Raw genomic sequence first — 19,997 nt, forward strand, 5'->3', positions numbered from 1 at the left:
GTGGTGGCTAAGAATTGTAAAATGACGAGGTAACCCTGGTATATGTTGGTGATGGAATATTATTGTAATATTGTAAGGATCGATGATCTGGAGGATTTCTAAATGAATTGGGAGAACCTCAATGAACTGATGCAGAGTGAAATGAGCAGAACCAGGAGAACACTGTACACAGAAAATAAAACATTGTGGAACGATCCAATGTAATAGACTTTGCTATTAGTAACAATGCAACAAGCCAGGACTTTCCTGAAAGAATGCTATCCACATTGAGAGAAAGAACTATGGAGTAGAAATGCAAAAATAAAACATCATTTATCACATGTATATATGGGCATGTGATTTGGGGTTTAGGCTTTAAAAGTTTTCTCTATAGCAAAAATGAATAATATGGAAATAGGTATCAAGTGACAACATTTGTACACCCCAGTGGAATTGCTTGTTGGCTCTGGAAGGGGGTGGGGGAAGAAAATGAATCATGTAAACGTGGAAAAATATTTTAAATTAATTAATCAAATAAATAAACTTAAAAAAAAAAGCACCAAAAAAAAGTTAAAATTCCTTGGCTGGCCTTTCAGGGTTTCCTCCCCAGCCAATCTGGCATCCTCCTATCTTTCCAATTTTTTTCTATCTTCCACATAATCTGTGATCCAATTAAAATGAATTATCTCCACCATGCAGTTCTGGGGGTTTCCTTAACAGGGTCATACTTTTTCTCAGACTGTACCTCTAAGATTCTTTCTCTCTTCAGGCTCTTCTTATCCTGGAAAGCCTAATTCACAGGCTCTTCCTATCCTGGAAAGCCTAATTCCAGGATACTTTCCCTTCCTCCCAAGTAAATCAGTGCCAACCTTCCTTCCCTCAGACTCCACCTGGCATTGTTGTGCTTCTCTATAGTAATCATGCCTTTTTATCCAGGAGATCAATTATTAATAAAGAAGCTGGTTGGTTATTTTTGGAATAACAGGGGCAGATTGAATGCTGCACTAGCCCAGTTTCCTTCCATTCCCCACATCGTAAAACCCCTGAGAAAGCCTGAGAATTCATTAGGAATATCCTTTTAAGAGAATTTATGGGAGGACAGGGACAAGAGTCATTTAGATGCTAGGTAGGTAGCTTACTCTCTGTTCTTCTGGTGGGACTATCCATTTTGATGAGATCCAGGACACAGATGAGTATTAAAAGTATAGATTATGTCTCTCTTTGAGATGTCTTGCTCCCAGGGCTTTGCACACAGAAGGTGCTTAATAAATGTCTCTTCAACTTAAATGAACTGAAATTCTAAAAAGAAGAGATCCTAGGAGGTTCCTCCTGACCCGGGCTCTGAACGAAAACACTTAACCAATGTAAGAAAAACAAAACAAAACTCCACTGAATCTTGAAACAATAATTCTTCTGACACATTCTGACACCTCCCTGCAACACACACACACACACACACACACACACACACACACACACACACACGTTAAGGTTTCAGTTCCATTGCCTCACCAGATCAACAGGTGAACATACGCAGACACACACATACGTACAAGTTCAACCCTCAAAACAGACAAAAAAATTCCCCTAAACCACAGCTTGCTGGCTCAGCACAAATTTTTCCTCTTTATAGTTTAGGAAAGAATGTGACTTGGAGGCCCGCCTTATCCCTCCTCCCGCCCCCCGACTGTACCATTAAATCCAATCCATTGGGGTGGAGGAAATTAAAAAAACAATAAAAAGTTATATTATTGTTTCCCTCCTTCCACCCTCATTAGGTTCTTTGCTGGGCACAGAACCCTCGTTGCTATCAGTCACGTTAGTCACAAAGAGTCCAGAGTGGTTTGCTTTGCTTGCAAGGTCACTGCGTCTGGGAGCCCTGAACTCTGGACCACAGCTGAGTGGGGGAAATAAACAAGGGGACTATAAATAGCGGCCCGAGCGGGCGGGTGTAGACTGGCCGCGCAGGGGGAAGGAGGCAGTGGTTGAGGCACATCTGGGCAGAGCTGAGCGGAGTCGGACGGAGCGCGTCGCCTAGAGCGTAAGTGGATACTTGACTCTTTCGAAGTCAGTCGCACTTTTTGAGTTTGCCAAAGGTGTTTTCATTTCTTTCATCATAACTTGGACTGCGCGCGGGCACGCACGCACACACACGCACACATACAAAGTGCGTGCAAGCATTATACGCACCTACAATCCAGGCATGTTCATACCTCCGCATACCTCTATTGTGCACATACGCCACACTCACAGTTTATGGGAAGAAACGCCATAAAAGAAAACAACGAAGCGAGAGAAGAAACAAGTCTGGCTGGTCCTGGGGCGGGGTCGGGGCTTAGATAATGGCCCGCTCGCCCGGTATGGTTTCTGGTTATTTTGAGCAAATCGCGTGTAGTGAGAGCATGGAGTTTTGAGGTGGCCTGGGGAACTGGTTCCCTAGAAATAAAGCGGGATGCGGTCTTGAATTCAATAAGGAAGCAGCTCTAAATGTGTGTGCTTGCAAAGTTATTGTTTGCTATGCAAGGGATGAAAGGGCCAAGAAGAGAGAGAGGAGGGTACGCTTGTGCCCGCTGAGGCATGGCACTACATTGGCAGCCAACGGGATTGGAAGCTGTAGTCGCGGCACTTTTGCCATCTCGGGTTCTTGCCCGAATGCTAGCCCCTAGCCTCTGGATCATGTGCCTCCGTGACACATCCCGGGAGTTTAAGCCACCCCAGATGGTGGTTTCTGCACAGATCTGCGAGATGGGGGTGGGGAGCAGCGGGGAGTGGGAGAGGGGCGGGGACGACTGACCAATCAGCTCCGGATGCTGCCTTCCTCTTTACCAGGAGGGAACACCGAGTTCTAGGGTGAGGAGAAAAAGTTGGGGATGCCAAGTGGTGGTGGGGGAGGAGGAAACTTTTACATATCTCTCTCCCTATGTAAGGAGAGGTTTCTTATACATTGGATAGGAAAGCTCTGAAAAGTGGTTTGGGAGGGTTAACTGAAGAGGTCTGGGAGTGACTTTATGCTTTAATATACAATTACATATAATAATTATATATTAATATATAATATAAACTATATGATTTAATAATAATAACGTAGTCAACCAACCCAATCATCTATGTTGTAAATTCGTTTGTTACTTGAGGCTGAAATCATTTTAGAGAATATTGTCCATAATAGGGAGCATGAGAAGGGTATGCCCATTCTAATGATGATAATAATAATTAGCATTTACACAGTGCTTTAAGGTCTTCTGGATTTTAATTTCAGAATTCTACCTGCTGTGCCAACAAAACGCTCTTAAAGTAAGTAGGCAGGAGATAGAATTTTTTCATGACACTGAGAACAAAAGACTATGGCTTTTCCTTTTGAAAGACTCCCATGATATTGGCTCCTTTTGTATGTTGTTTTTGCTAGGAAGTCATTATTTGCTAAATGTATACTGTGTTGAGGTAACAATCTAAGGGTTAAGACTCCAGAAAAATGCTGCCAGGAAAACAGGAGAATTTAATCCTTTCTAGTTATAGATAAAAAGTTTTTAAAAAATAAAATAGGACAAAGCTGTCAGTTGCGAAAGTAAAGGGACTATGAATATTATTGTAAGTTATGGTATCTTGAGAATATCCTGAAATCCTTTGTCTTTCACAAAGAGAACTCCAGATGGAGCTTCAGAATTATATTATAGAATTATGCATCTGGAAATGACTATAAGAGGTCGTATTATCATATTATCTAGTCCTATAGACAGGATTTTATGATGTTTTTGAAATGTTAAATAATGTGTTGGTCATGCTCTGACCCTTTGGCTCACCTCAACAGAAGAGCATACAAGGATCCAGATAAGTCTTGGCATAAATTCCTAGCAAGAGTTACCATAAAACAAAACCTGCTATATTCAATAACGTAAGCTAGTTTAAATGCAGTTATCACTTTGTTTTCTGGGACCAGGCACTTGTTTGTTTTGCTAATTTATTGGATAATACATTGTTATGGCATCGTGACTCTCCTAGTCTCCTTTCAATGTCCATTTCCACTATGAATAATTTTCTTCCTAAGTTTTGGTTGTTTTTACAATTCCAAAAAACTTTCTCCTTTTTATTAGTTCTGGGACTGCCATATAAACACACGAGACTCCTAGTTTTGGAATTTTCCGACCTCATCCTGTCTAAGCCAACTTCATTTGTCTTTTAGTGTTTTCATTTTCCAAAAACATCTTGGCTAGATGTTTGTCTGCAAAATGGCATCTTAAACTTTTGGTTATTCATCATTTGCACACCCTCCACTGAGAGAGCAGTATCTGGCAAGTGCATATCCTTAAGCCCTGATGTCAGTTACTCCTCATTTTCTCAGTAGGGGTAGTTGGTCCCTTAAAACTTTAAAATTCTGAACTCCAAGAATATCTCAGTGCTAAATAAAATATCTCTTCCCCTGGCATGAGAGTTTACTTTGTCACTTAATACCTGGATGGCCTTGCATAAGTCATTTTCTCTCTGAGCCTCAGTTTCCTGATCTAAAAGGCTGAGATAATATTTGTAAGCATTAAAATTTTTTTTAAACATTTATATGCAAACATTTTAAGTACCATAAAGCACCAGATAAAAGAGTGAGTTATAATAATCATCATAATAATTATCTATCTGTGGATTTACCAAATGAATTTAGGCTTCCATGAATCTGAAGTGGTTCAGGGACCCACCAACATCTTATGCCATGTATATCTTGGGGGTAGCTGTCTGTAGGAATCTAAAGACAGTGAGCTTTAGGTTAGTGAGTATAAATCCCTGACAATTCAACAGAGAGATTACACTTTCATAAATAAGGGGAAAAACAGGGAGGCTATAGGAGATAGGGCAACTCATCTACTGATTCTAGAGCTAGCCTAGTGATACTTTCCTTGGATTTCTTCTTGTCCTGGTTGCTTCAAGGCCTATTTTTTTTTAAACTATTCCTCCAAACACCTGCATCTTTCCTTGGTCCCCAAAGAGAAGATATTCTTAACCTGTGAGTCATGGATAGATTTCAGGGATTCCTTGAACTTGGATGGGGGGAAATTACATCTTTATTTCAAAATGATTAATGTCCTTCATAACCCTATGTTCTTTATTTTAAATATTATAAAACATTATTTTGAGAAGGGCTTTAGTCCAGGACACAAAGAGAGTTTAAAATACTGATTATGGAGGAATGAAAGTAACAATTTGTGTTGGGCATAGTCTAGATTTAAAATTTTATTTATACAAAACTATTATCAAGTACCATAATTAAGTGGCTACAATACCAACTTCATACTAAACAAATGTCTGAATTTACAGAGGTAGTGCACCAAAGTTAAAACCAAGATGGAGCCAATAGGGATTTGCCAGGTACTGAAATATAGAGGATAATTATAGTACTTGTAATGCTAAAATAGCATAGAAACTCTTGGACCTAGGACCTAGATAGCAAAGATAATTAGCCAAAAAAATAGGAGGCTCAGTTGCTTCCTTCTCAGGAGACTATGTCCCAGGTGAATTACCCCTGAGTTCCACCTACACCTTTTCCCATCTCTCAGTGACGTCGGAAGCCCTGGCATTGAGGATCCTGAGGTTATCCTGCTCTTTTTCCTGCCTTGCTCCTCCCATCCCCGTTTTGTGTTACTTGCTCTGGGTATCAGACATTTTCTAATTATGGCTCTCCGTTGGGCAGGATTTTATTTTTTCCTTGTGTCATCATAATTTAGTTGTTAAGATAGTTCTGACCATCTTACACTGTAGCCCCCCATAGTGAGAGTGCACCTCAGAACGCAAGGCCTCTGGACAACCATTAACTTAGAAGGAGTAGACACGTAGCTTTTCCTCTTAACTTGAATCCAACCCATTCTTCTCTCCAAGTTATCAGATGTTCTGCCAAAAAACCACCAGGGCAAGAATTGCATCAGGAGTCTGGCTAGGGAGTCACCCCCTGAAGGACTGAACCCAGCTGGGCAATCATATGTTGACATATTGATCCATTACATATAGAAAACTTTCATCTGTGATCACTGAAGTAACCTATGTTCATTGTCCTTACCCTGTGAATCATCATTACCTGTCATTGTTTCTGTATGAAGATCACCTGATTCTTACCCACATCATTTCCCCTATAAATAGCATTCCCTCCCTCAATAAAATTGCTCTTGTCCACTTGATTCCCACCAGCCCTCCCAAGTCCGTCTGCATTCTTGCCCTTTGGGACCCCCAACTAGGTGGTCTCCAGTGGGCTTGACATTACACTGTAAGGCACAGCTTGAAACTGTCTCAGACATTGTAGTAGGTAGAATCTGAGTCCAGAGGATGAGTTTTAATTACTTGCAATGAGTTCAATTTTTTGGAAGAGGTGCTTTATGATAATTTTGATTTCTTCAGTTCTATTTGGTATTTTAGAGCGCGAGAGGGAGAACATATGTTTGTAGTCAGTTGTAATGCTGGACCTAATGTTAGAAGAGTCCGGGATTCGAACTCTGCTTCTGATACTAGAAGAATGACCTTGAGTTGTGATCTCTCTGAGCCTTACATGGAAAATGGGGATACTGATACCTATGATATTTGCCTCATAATGTTGTTTGGAAGATCAAATGAGATCCCGTCTCCTCAGATCTTGGTGCAATACTTGGCATATAGTAACACTTAATACATGTTAATAAATTGTTTCCTTCATTCATAATTACTGTTAAGCCATTTGAAAACCTTCAATTATGACCTAAATGCCCATGATTATCATCATTGGTATTAATAGCAATTTCCTTCTTTCCAGGAAAACCTCCACCATGTGGAGAGGCCTGGGGCTTGCCCTGGCTCTCTGCCTCCTCCCATGTGGGGGAGCAGAGAGCCAGGTGCAAAGTACCCGGTGCAAAGAAGCTCCCAAATGGCACATAGGAGACCAAGATCCAATGCAGAACTCTCTGGGTAGAGTGACTGTGGTTGCCCTCCTCCAAGCCAGCTGATACTTGTGCATTCTGCAGGCTTCCAGGTAAGATGTTTTTAAGGTTCTAAAAGACCTGCGAAGATCTCCATTTAGGCCCCACGCTTCCACAAAACATTTCCTTTTTCATCTCTTTTGATGCATCTGGCATAAAATACTTGTATATTGTAGTTCCCTGTGTTTTTGTATCATTCCCCTTCTTGATTATAGGTTTCAATAGGGCAGAGATTGTCTTTTGTGAATTATTCCCAGCATCTGCCATAGACCTTTGCAACTTTTTTTTCATCAGTGGATCTGTGATGGCATCGAGGTGGGCATGTTAACCCTAGCACTACAGACCTTATCACATTCATGCCTTCTCATCTTGTGCCACTCTTGCTGGGTTTTCTACAGGTCCTTTACAAAGGATAACTTAATGAGATGGAGGCTTTCTTCCAGGGCTAAGAATATCCTGTGGGTACTAGTGCAGCTCTTGGACTATCCATTTTTAATTCTAGATCTAGATACATGCAAGGCAGCCTACCTCTTTTTCTAAAAATTCATTTCCTGAATATTTATTTATATCACTTTTTGTGTATAGGGTATCATTGGATATATGAGGAAACCTATTTGAGCCCATGATAGGTCTTTTACTTGACCCTTGGGTCAATTTTGGTTCTTTAGAGAACATGGTATATTGGGATTCACAATCATAAAGTATCATCCATAAATCACATGTGTTAACAAGATGGATTTTTGTGCCAGAGATGGCTTAGAATCCTTAAAATCCTCATGCAGTTTCTCAATTTGATTCATCTTGCACTGTTTCTTTCCCCACTTCTGGGCACAGTTCATTGTCAATTGTTATTAGTCACTTCTGTCTGTCTATTTGTCTGTCTAATCTATCTGTCTATCTCTTTCTATCTCTATCCATTTGTCTCTATATCTTTCTGTCTATCTAAGCCGTCTGTCTGTCTATCTATCTGTCTATCTCTATTTGTTTATATCTGTCTATCTATCCATCTCTCTCTGTCTTTCCTTGGCTATATCTTTCTCTCTTTGGGGAAAAAGAAAGCAGAAGAAAAAGAGGAAACAAATGGGGAAGAGAGAGGAAGTGAAAAATGAGAGGAGAAAGGGGGCTGCAGGGAGGCTGCTGATTCATAACTAATAAGAATATATCTATTACTTAAATAAAATGGGACATTTTTTCTTTCTAAACATTTTAGGTTGGAAGACCTGCGAGTGAAATTGGAGAGAGAAGGATTTTCTAACATCTCATATGTTGTTGTTAACCATCAAGGAAATGCATCTCAATTAAATATCAAAGAGCTGCAAGAAAAGGTTTCAGAAAATATTACTGTTTATCAACAAGAACAAAACCAAAAAGATGTCTGGACTACCTTGAATGGCAACAAGGATGACTTTCTCATATATGACAGGTGTGTACCTATGAATTGAATTGAAGACTCAAATGAAACTTGACTTATATTTTCATAATCATACTGTTAGCCAAATATTAAAAATTGCTTTTGCTTTATTACCAAACCATATTTATATCAAAAGAAGTGCATAGCTGTATTTTGGCTAAATTTTTTTTCCTTCTGAATAAGCAAAGTATTTAATATTAAAATGTTCTACCTTTCTCAACATGCATGGAAATCATTACAATTGATATCAGTAAACAGGGCAAAAATTCTTCCATTTTATATTTGTATATCAGAATATCATAAAGAAGGACCACTTCCATATTATGTGTAGTCCTAATCAAAGTATTCTAGGGATTACTTTCACCCAGGGATGATTAGCATAGTAAAATCGGAGGCAATATGACATAGTGGACAGGACATTGGGTTTGGAGTCAGGTAGACGTAGGTTCGGATTCATCCTTGGATATACATTACCCCATGTGACCTTGGACAAGCCACTTAATCTCACTGTACCTCAGTTTTCTCTTTTGTAAAATGAGGAGTACTTGATCCCTTTCAACTCTAACTTTATGATCCTATGGCCTTCAGGATCCTAGGGGCCTGATCTCATTTATTATAAGCCTATGCATCTGAACTCCTGAATTTTGCAGCATGTTTTATTCATCTGTGTCTATTAGCATCCCATTTAATTTACATTAATCTACTCTTTTGGTGAGAGAAGTATAAACTTCATGAAAGAATAAAGCATTTATATTTTCTGGGAACCTCAGGGCAAATATCTGATGTTTGGAGTTATTTCAAGTTAGTGCTGGGCCTTCTTTTAGATGATCAAGCATAGTGAACCAAACTCTGCTGGGGCCTGAGTCATTCTAAGTTACACATTTTGGATGCTACTCTGAAGCCCCCAGTCTTTGGTTCTTGTTTCTTTGTGCCAGCCACTCTTCATGGGGGAAGGCTTAGGCTGGAGTGACATCCCATGGTCACAGTATACACTCAAATTAGGACTGCCAAGTCTTGGAACAGGATATTTTCATATCCCAGATATTGGACGGATGTAGTTCTAGGTTCAGAAAACTGTTCTGGAACCAGGTCTAGGCCATTAGTTCCAGGGTTATTGTCTTAGAATTTTTGATCTATGTGGAGAAAGGGTATAGGGCAGAGATGTCAAACAAGTAGAAGGATGTAACTAGGTAAACTGTACTAGATTAACTGTAATTGGGAAATATTTAACAAAATAAGTAAAAAGCAGTGGAACATAGATAATGTTACTTATATGTTTTTTTTCCCAACCTCTGTATGGTTTTGTGGCCCCCATTTCTACTTGAGTTTGACACCCTTGGTGTAGGGGATTCCTAAAGAAACCAGCTTCTCTTCTCCAGGGGTCCTGAATGTTACTTGCCTATTTAGGAAACCCCTAGATAGAACTGATCAAAGTTAAAGCAGATTTCTTGAGGCTTGTCCCAGGGTCTGGTCTGTTACTTGCAGATTTTCCTTTGAGGGTAGGAACAAAATGATGTCAGATGACATTCAACCTATTTAGTAGGAAGCCCCATAGGCTTACTAAAGCAAGTTTTGTGGAACTCTTAAGATTTGGAATCCAATTATTTGACTGTGCTAAAAATTTTTTTTTTTGTTATTCTCTATTATTTGAAACAAATTAACTCTCTGGAAGTCTTTATGTTATCCTGAACTTTCTCATCATAGTATTTGTTGTAATATTTTGCCTGTGGGAATCCAGTAGATATAAGGGGCAAACACTGCTTCCACAGCTAATTACTGTATAGAGGAAAATTGTTCAGGCTCTGGCACTATCTACTATGTTACAAAACTATATTTGATTGATTTACAACTACTGTGCTAGACTTTGGTGACATAGTGTTGAGTTAAATTGTCATGAGACTTTTAAAATGCTATACACATTATAACATATCCAGACTGAACCAGATCTCTCTTTGTATTCTATCTAAAGGAATTTGTTGTTCAAAGTTCAAGATGCCCATCCCCTATTATAACAGGATTTCATCTAAATTGTGCTTTTATCGTTTGGACCACAAATGTTCGAATGAGGTTCCAAGATATGGAATTATGTTTTATGGATTCATTATGGTGAGAGTTTTGAAAAAGATGATGATATGATGTGACCTTTATATTTTGTTTTTGTTTAGATGTGGTCGTCTTGTATATCATCTTGGTTTGCCTTACACCTTTCTGAGTTTCTCATATGTAGAAGATGCCATTAAAATTGCTTACTGTGAAAAAACCTGTGGAAATTGCTCATACACGGTATTTTCATTTAATTAAGCCTTTGGGGGGTGGTGGAAAAGAAATAATGCTAAAGTTGGTGCTTTGAAATTAATGAACATAAAGTAATTTATAACATTATTATTTAAAATTCAATACATTTCTCAATATGTCAAGTCTATTTTTGACAAAAAGCCTTAGGGTCAGCTAGTTAGCACAGTGGATTGAGTGCCTGGCCTGGAGTTGGGAGGACCTGCGGTCAAATCTGGCTTCAGACACTTCCTAGCTGTGTGACCCATGAAAAATCACTTAACCCAGGTTGGCTAGGCCTTGTGGCACTTATATCTTAGAACTGATACTAAGACAGAAGGTATGGGTGTAAAAAAAACAGTTTTAATCTGAAAGATCAGTGATACTTGATGCTCTCTAGCCTGTGTTAATACCAAAGTTGTGTTTCCATTGCTGGCACTGTTATTGCTGATATGAATGTAAAAAATATTTTGTTTATAATTCACATTTAATTGGATGACTTCAAAACATTTCCCACCTAAGAGTTGTTGCTATTATTTTGCCATAAATTTAAATTAAAATATAAGTTAAGTGTAGGGGTCTCCAGCTAGCTAGATACTGAACTATTAGTTGGTCTACCTGGAATCTTTCACCTTATAACAGAATTTGATCATCACTCTTTTGGGATAGTGCTGGCCACTAGGCATAAAGAGCAAATGCAGCTTCCCATGCCTAATTACAGTTTTGTTTTGATGGCTCTGGTGCCTTCCCATAGGACCCTGCACACAGCAGGTACTCAAATATACTTATGGAATTGAGAAGAACCAAGCTGTTTTCTTTGTTTAGCTTTCCAGACACAAAAAGGTTCCTAATTTCAGTCATATCACTTCATAGCTTTCTAATTTCCTCCTTTGTGTTTTGGATTACCTGCACTTGATAAGTACCTGAGCATGATAGTCAAGAAATATAAATTCCTTTTCAGCTCTGCCTTTTAGAAATATCCCAATTACAATTACATAATATTTTTAAAATGTAGTAAAAACCTAATTTTTGTGTCTGGGAAACTTTAGGAACAACTTAAAGAAAAGATAGTCACTATATCACTACCTATCTACTCACCCACCTATCCATCCATCCATCCATCCATCCATCCATCCATCCAGATACAGATATATATACATGTATAGGTATATACATATATGTGAGTATATGGGTGTGTAGATTGCCCATTTGGCATGTAACAACTTCTAATCAGTTAATTTCTGAAAAACTATGTAAGAGATTTGTTCTATCATTTTTATCTCCCTCTTTTAAACATTTACTCAGATGATTCATAAGTAAAGGGTTAAATGTTCTAGGCTCTTCATTAACACAGGTGGTAACAAAAATGATTTTAAAAAGTTGCTACCTAATAGCTGTATACTAAAAATTCAGTAGAACTATTATGACTTCCAGAGTCTCCTAAAATATGAGTCCTTATAGTGGAGCATATGTCCCTGAAATGCCCTGATTTCTCAAGTTGATCTTAGTGTTTGATTTTTAAAGAGCAAAAATTTGATTTAGGCTTTATTTTGAGCTGTTCTACCAACAGGATTTGAGATCTCTCTCCCTCACTAATGTCCCCTTCCTTTTCCTTGGGTGCCTTAACAAAACTGAAAAACTTGTTTACTAGAGACTTGGAGTCCTGGGGAAATAGATTAGTAAATTGTTAACTTTGGTTGGCAGTGCTCTAGTTGGCATTGGACTTGCCAAGGGAACTGTTGTGCTAATGAGTTAGGGAGAGTTAAAAAAAATCTAATTTTCAAAACAAGCCTTTTGTATGAAGAACTACCCCTTTTGCAGTGGACCGTTAGCATTCTGAGTCTCAGCGAGAGACTTATTTGCCCTGGAAACAATACTTAACTGTCTGGAGGCCTTCACCCCAAACTTATATCATATTCGACTTTTATGCAGCTGTGTATGGAAATGTAAAGTAGTGCCATTCATCAACTTGGGTGAAAAATACTTTGAGATCCTCCTATTAAATATAAACTGCAAACACAGTGTTTTCTGTAACAGCAACGACAGTCAACGTTAGCAGTGGAAACACGACTTTAGTAGTCATGCTATTAAAACAGTGTGTGCAGCTGATCTGGCAGTATGACAACATGTTTTTTGTTTTTGTTTTTAAATCCTAACCTTCTGTCTAACACACTGCCTAGTCCTTACTGCCTTTCGGCTTTAGAACCAATTAGACAGTAAGGGCTAGGCAATGGGACTTATGTGACTTGTGCAGGGTCACACAGCTAGGATAACATGTTTTTACTAGTGAGAAGACTAGAAAAAGGAAAAGGTAACTGAGTCATAAATATCCATTTGGAATGTCAGAAGTGGGTCATCACTAAATTTTTTTTTGGCTTATTCTTCCTTTCAAGTAGAGAGTTTTCATAGAACTCTCAATAAATGGTTTATTTAGTGGCATTACTCTATTTCAGACCCTAGATGATGAAGGTTTTTGTAAGAATGTATCTTTGGTAGCTGAGGAAGAAACAACTACAACCCCTCCACCCCACCACCACCATGGCCACCATCATCAACACCATCACCATGGCCACCACCACCCTCCCCACCGCCACCACCAGCATCATCATCGGCATGGGCACCAGCCTTCAGAGGATAACAAGCCAGAAGGTTCTGAGATAGCTGTCCATCCTCACTCTACTCAAGGTCTTCATCATCACCATGAGGCTGCTGGCCACCAGCACAGACACACAGATCACCCAGGGAGCCAAGAAAATCCAGAAATCAGAGTTTCAGAGCTTTCTGTTCCAAGAAAGAAACTCTGACGAAAGGGAATTTCTGGTTGTGCAAACCAGCTACTCTGAAATTTGTCCCAAAGTTCAGGGTCAGCTCCTAGGAGCTGATGCTGACATTGTCGACATTTGATATTTGAACATTTAGGCAATGCAGTCACCTGACATTGTAAAGGCACTACCCTCCCTTCCTCATGTAGCTGACAGGGGCAACGGGCAGAGGAAAACATCACTGAATCCTGACAGTGACGTTCACCTCCAGCTGCCTGACACCCTGGTCAGCAGCTTGAGCCCACAGAAACCAGAAATGCTTGAAAATGAAAAAATAACGCAGGAAGGTGAAAATGATCCACAAACTAAACTTTTTAAATCTGAAAAAAAAAACAAAACCCTCCAAGTTTGGACATGATTCCACTGCCAGCTAGTTGGTGGTAAAAACAAATTTTCTTTAAAAAATTTTTAAATTTGTCCATTTCGCAAACTACCTAATTAAGAAAAAGTGATCCTAAATTAAAAAGTTGTGTAAAGATTTGAAAACCAAAATTTTATTGGCCTCTAAAATGAAACCTTCCTGCTAAAGAAATTGTGACCCAAACTATAGTGCCAGCTGAAAGGTGATTGCAGCATCTGGTTAATATGTCTTCCTTGTTTCTCTTCCTGTGTTCTGCTTGCATTAATGAAGACAGAAGCATAAACTATAACTTAGGGGCTTCTGTTGGATAATTTGCAATCCAGAATGGAGGAAAAACAAAAAAGACGTATTTACCTCATTTTATATTACTTTTCTTTGTATCTTTTTAATGCTACCTTTTCTAAGCTAAGAAATTAAAGAATCACACCTTGTAGTTCAAGATGCAAGAAAACTTAACGCATGTTAACTTTGCTAAAAAGAAAAGCACATTACTTTAAAATAACAGCTTTTTTATTATTGTGCATTTTAATAGTTTAACTCATCTATTTGATTTTGGAGAGTTACATATAAGAATAAAACATTTGCAATGGCTTGTTTTCTTTATCTAGCTCTGCATCATATTGTTTAAACATTTGAGAGTGTTTCTCTAGAAAGGACTGGAATGAAAGAAAAAAAGATTCGCTTTTTATTAGCGGGTTGTTTAGAAAGTGTTCCCATAGTCAATGATGGTTTAACAGGTAAATTGACTCCTGTGGACCTGAACTCTTTTATGGTTAATACTAATAAGCAAGAATGTTAAGTGGACTTGAAAATGTGCTAAATGTGTGGGATTGTAAAAAAAGAAGAACCAACTCTCAATAAAACAATGTTTAAACTCTTGTGTGTGTGTTTGTGAGATTAGCTGTTGGTGTGATACTGACCTATTCCAACTCTTACATAAAAGAGGTTGACAAGAAAGCAGAGTTGTGATCTACACTGGTTGTGATCAAGGCCGTTTTCTTTTAAATTGAAAATTCTTGCTAACAGTGAGGCGGTGCTCTAAGTCTCGAATGGTATTACGAAGAATGGCAATTTCCTTGTTTTTTTCTTCTTGGAGATGCTGGAGCTTCTAAATAAAGCAAACAATATTTTGTTAGTCCCATATAGGAATAATAGTTTGCACTTTCTTTGGCACCTGACTCAGGTACGTCTTAGCTGTGTGACCCCAGACAAGTCACTTAACTTCTGATTTCCTGACAAAAGGATCCACTGAAATTACTGGAGAAGGAAATGGCAAAACACTACAGTATCCTTGCCAAGAAAACTTCATGGATTGATGTAGGGAATATATGTGGGGAAACTCCTTCTACCAGTGCAGAATGATAATTACTTTGTAACTCAGGGTCTTCAGGGTTACAGAGTTAGTCACTGCAAGTGGTGGGATCAGGACTCAGGTCTTCAAGAAGGCTGGTTGTATTCTGTCATAACTGAAATTTTAAAGCACAATCTTCTTCATCACTTAGAACTTTTTTTTTTTTTATATGCTTACCTTCTGTCTTAGAATCACTGTTGTGTACTGGTTCCAAGGCAGAAGAGAGTAAGAACTAAGTAATGGGAGTTAAGTGACTTGCCTAGGACCACATAGCTAGAAAGTGTCTCAGGCCCCATTTGAACCCAAGACTTCCTGTCTCTAGGCTTAGTTCTCAATCCACTGAGCCACCTAGCTGTCCCCGCACTTGGAACTTTTTAAAGACAATCATATAGCTGTTATGATATCACATAGCACAATGTGGTAACGGCATATGGGCTATGAATGGTGTGGTTTCCGGATGAATATATTCAAATTCTAGAAATGTCACTTTAAATTCTCATGTACAATGATTTAGAATGTCTGACTTAAGAAGATCTTATAAATGGCACCCTATAAAGGGTAAATAAAATATAATATTCTCAGAGGTGAAGATAGAAATACTAACAAATTTATCCATCACTTTCCCCTGGGAGTTCTAAGTTGTTATACAATTAGGACCATCATGTTTTCAAGGTGGCAGAAATCTTTATCTTTCTAATGTTTTAGAGAATATTTTTTATATATCATAAGTAAGGAACAGCTTAAGTTTTCCCATTTTGGTGACATACCTAAACACTATCTCAGATATTTCTCAGATGCCTGGATATTGTCCTTTTTACCACTGAAGAATATAGGAAGGGGTTTTGTGGAGGGAAGGTGATATTTCTCTGATCAGCCCCCCTTTTCTAAAGCAATCCTGTTTCCTGAGGCATCATTGGCTTGAGAGACCTGATCGGTTTCTTTTTTGGAGAATTATAATGAAAGAAAAACAAAATCACATACCCTTCTGTAGATATTCTGAGGCAAAACAGTTGAATCAGGATATGATTTTGTTGATTTTGTTTGAGCTCTTGCCAGCTGAGCATTAAACTATAAAAAAATGAGAATTTTAAGGTTATATGGTTCATGAAGGTGTTTTTATAACTATTATAGGCATAATTCCTTCCATGTTGATTGTGAATCATTTGCTATACAAACTATGTCAAGCTACTTTCTTGTTTAATTTGTGATGTAAGTTACTCTTTTTAAGGAACAGCTCCTTTAAATTTAAAAAAAAATAGGTTTTATTGATGCCTTTTGTTTTTATTACATATCTATTTCCAGATATACATATCTCCACTACCAAACTTTTCCTTGAAACAAAGGAAAACAGTTCAATGAAAACCATTGTCATCGTTAATGCACCTGACAAGTGGGAGCCTGCTATCCTACTCTGGAGCTAGCCCACACTCCAGCACGCAGCAAAGAGAGAGGGCACACATGTTAAAACCAGTGGAAATGTGTGTTGGATATTGGGGGGGGGGGGTGAAGGGGAAAGTAAAAACAAGAATCATATAAACATGGAAGATTTTTCTATCAGTTGAACTCTCTCCTTTGAACTGGAAGGATGTGTACTTTCCTTTGCTTTTTTCTGCATTCTTTCCTTTATCTAGGATTCTACTAGAAAGCATGCCTCAGAAGGGAAGAGATCAAGGAGTACTTTACAGGCTGCAGGCCACGCTGATGAGAAGAACATAGCCATGAGAGGCAGTTAACCTTTACAAAGAACCCACCTCCAGATCACTTGGCCTTAGTTGATAGATTCCATAATGGGCTTTTTCTGCCTGCTTGGCTCTCCTTGTTTTGTTAGGATTGGGCTAGTAAGGATCACTGCCACTGCTGGCCTCAGCATGTTCACTTTCAGCAGTAGCACCTCCTCCCTACCCTGACTCCTATCTCTCCATGAAATGTGGGGTGCAGGGCAGGGAGGGAATGCTTGAAAAGGTCAGAGACTGCTGGATTGTTGATTAACAAGGAGTCTGGTACACTGGAAAGAGCAGAAGATTTGGAAGAAGGCCTCTGTTGTCTGCTTGCTCCCTTATGTTTGTGCACACTGTCATTCTGTCCATTCGTCTCCATGATTAGACTTCCTCTTCATGGCCTGACACCCGCTGGTCACTACATCCCAGGCCATTGCCCCTTCTGGGTCCTAGCTATACCCAACTCAGGGCAAACACACTACAGCCCAACCCACCTGCCATTTGCAATAGTGTCTTACTGTAGGATGCTCCAAAGACAAGCAGCCAAAAGAGACTTTGTGCTATGGTGCATAGATCCCCCAGGCCCTGGACACGGAGTCAGAAAGAATCAGGGCTCAAATATCATCATAGATGTTGGGGTGCACTATTTACCTCTTAGGGCCTCAATTTCCTCATCATAATGAAGGGGATGGGATTTGATGAGTTCTGAGGTTGTTTCCTGCTCTATAAGAGTTAAGAAATTAGAAAAAAGGGCTAGATAAATTTGCCCCATTATTTTAATTGTCCCAAAGAAATCTTTTTCATTCAACATTTTTGCTAATCCCTCTCAAAATTTTCAAGAGGAAGGGATAACTGTAACTGTTGATAGGGAATATCTGAATGGCTATATTCCTTTTAGGCTCTCAATTTGCATATATGTGATATTGGGGCTTAAACTCAATCTGATTTCCCAAGTTCTACCTCGATTTGTAGTTTGATGATCTCATTCTGTTTATCCATAGCTTGAGTTCTTAACTTTGTGGTCAACTCTGAAATCTCCATTTCCTTTTTCTCCATCAGTTCTTTGTGTTTTTCTTCATTTAACTCACCTAAGAAAAACACAAATGCCAGATAATATTTTAATAATACAATTGAAAAATACTAGTGTTTCCTACAGGTTAGGAAACATTTAAGAAATCAAAACATGATTTCAAAGAAAATGAACCTATTTTTTTCTTTTTTTAAAATTTAGAATATTTTCTATGGTTATATGATTCATGTTTTTTCCTACCCCCTCTGTCCTCCCCCCACAGGGACTGACAAGCAATTCCACTGGATTATACATGTATCATTGTTCAAAGTCTATTTCCCTGTTATTCCTATTTGCAGTAGAGTGATCTTTTAACATCAAAACCCTAAGCACATCCCTATTGAGTCATGTGATTGGTGGTATGTTATCCTTCTGCATTTCTGCTCCCACAGTTCTTTCTCTGGATGTGGATTGTGTTCTTTCTCATCAGTTCCTCTGGATTGTTCTGGGTCTTTGCATTGCTGCTAGTAGAGAAGTCTATTACATTCGGTTGCACCACTTTGCCTCAGTCTCAGTACTACGATGAATCTATTTCTGAAAACTGATAAATCCAGGACCCTCACGCAAGTCTCTTATTCTTGATCAATGGTAATAACAATAGCTAGCACCTATATAGTTTGCAAAACACTTTACAAATATTAATGTATTTTATCCTCACAATTCTTGTACTTGAAAGTTTGCAAAACGTTTTACAAATATTGAGACGGCAGTTAAATGATTTGCCCAGGGTCACACAGATAGGAAGCATTTGAGGCTGAATTCGAACTCAGATCTTCTCGAACCAGGTCCAGTACATTAATCATTGTACCATCTGGTTGTCTGGTATAGAGAACAAGTGAAAACGACTTAGTAAATGACATGACACAAAGGCTGGCTCCTTAAGGAAGCCTCTTAGCTAGTGGGTGTCTTGGATGAAAAAGCGCTGCCCCGGGGAAGCCCACCGTGGCCTCGGGAGCCCCCAGGAGCTGCTGGGACAGGATACAATTAGGATATTGTTCCGAAAGACTGAAATACAAAGAACCCCTCCTTCCTACTCCAACCCCGAGCCAGCGCGTTCTGCCCAAGAGTTGCGGGATTCTGTTAATCCTGACTGAACACAGAAGAAAGCCTTCCCTTAAAGGGGCCCAAGTGTTTGTGGGACCCGGGTTGGTCCCGCTGGTGCCAGAGTTCTAAAGCCTCGGTCCTCCTAGGGAAGGCAATCGTGACAGGCAGAGAGGAAGAGGCTCTAGAAGCTCCGGGGCTGGACGGAAGAGGGCGGGGGGAGCAGCAGAACCTGTGCCAGTGCCAGGGCAGCGCCTCCCGACCTGCCCAGCACTACCTCCCTAGGAGGCTACTCGAGCCGCGGGCGCCCCCTGCCGCCTCTTCTCTTTCTCTTCTGCCAGGTTCCTGAGGTTGGAGCGCAGACATCCTCGGCTAAAACTTAAAGATAAATTATAAATTGTTTACATTTGGTTCCCAAAGCCCCCAAACATATTTCCTCCTGATGATGAAGATAAAAGTAAATGGTATAGAAAGATCTTTGTTCTTCGCATTTTAATTCTCTTAGGCAGCTGATTTTATTATTTAAATCTTCATGAACGGGCCTGTGTCTGAGACGGTTTAACTTAAAATCCTTAAGACTTTAACTTTTCTGCATGTTCAAATCATTACATTTAGTAAAGTACCTTGAAGTTCACTGAAAATATTACTCATCCTCGAGGTTGTAATAGTTACAATCTTTGCTGATTCTGATTTTGACTTCATTTTAAATGAAGGTATTTATTATTATTAAGGTAATTATCTGCAGATCATGGGCAGCATCAAGTGCACTGAATTTGGAATGAGAAGATCGAGGTTTCAGGCCCTCCTCCATGGCTGTAAACGTTGTCTTCCCCAGTAGAATGGGAGCACTTTGGCAGTGGTATTTGTCATCTTGTTTTATACTTTGTATTAGCAGCATTTAGCATAGGTTTTGTACACTGTGTGCACTTACTGAATGGTATCCATTCATTCATTCATTATCAGCATGATCTTGGGTAAATAACTCCTCAGACTTTACTAACTACTCAGTACATTTCTATCATGAGGTTGTTGAAAAGATAAAATGCAATAA

The 19,997-nt window shown here is 39.1% G+C and overlaps 2 protein-coding genes across 2 annotated transcripts in view; one reads left to right on the top strand and one right to left on the bottom strand.

The window, feature by feature from the left end:
* The first annotated feature begins 1,948 nt into the window (after positions 1-1,948).
* LOC123237279 (selenoprotein P) lies at positions 1,949-14,645 on the top strand. Its single transcript, XM_044664105.1, is given in 5 exon segments — positions 1,949-2,020; positions 6,740-6,955; positions 8,113-8,325; positions 10,479-10,596; positions 13,038-14,645. Coding segments are annotated over 4 exon segments (924 nt in total). The 5' UTR covers positions 1,949-2,020; positions 6,740-6,752; the 3' UTR covers positions 13,428-14,645.
* Positions 14,191-19,997, bottom strand: part of CCDC152 (coiled-coil domain containing 152) — a 68,508-nt gene continuing 62,701 nt past the window's right edge. Inside the window, exons 6-8 of the mRNA XM_044664119.1 lie at positions 17,797-17,924; positions 16,100-16,186; positions 14,191-14,875 (exon numbers count right to left, since the gene is read on the bottom strand). Of these exons, the coding sequence (XP_044520054.1) occupies positions 14,753-14,875; positions 16,100-16,186; positions 17,797-17,924 (338 nt within the window). The 3' untranslated portion in view covers positions 14,191-14,752. The remainder of the gene's footprint in view (positions 14,876-16,099; positions 16,187-17,796; positions 17,925-19,997) is intronic.

Source organism: Gracilinanus agilis, chromosome 1 (genome assembly GCF_016433145.1).
Source record: "Gracilinanus agilis isolate LMUSP501 chromosome 1, AgileGrace, whole genome shotgun sequence".
Taxonomy (NCBI): domain Eukaryota; kingdom Metazoa; phylum Chordata; class Mammalia; order Didelphimorphia; family Didelphidae; genus Gracilinanus; species Gracilinanus agilis.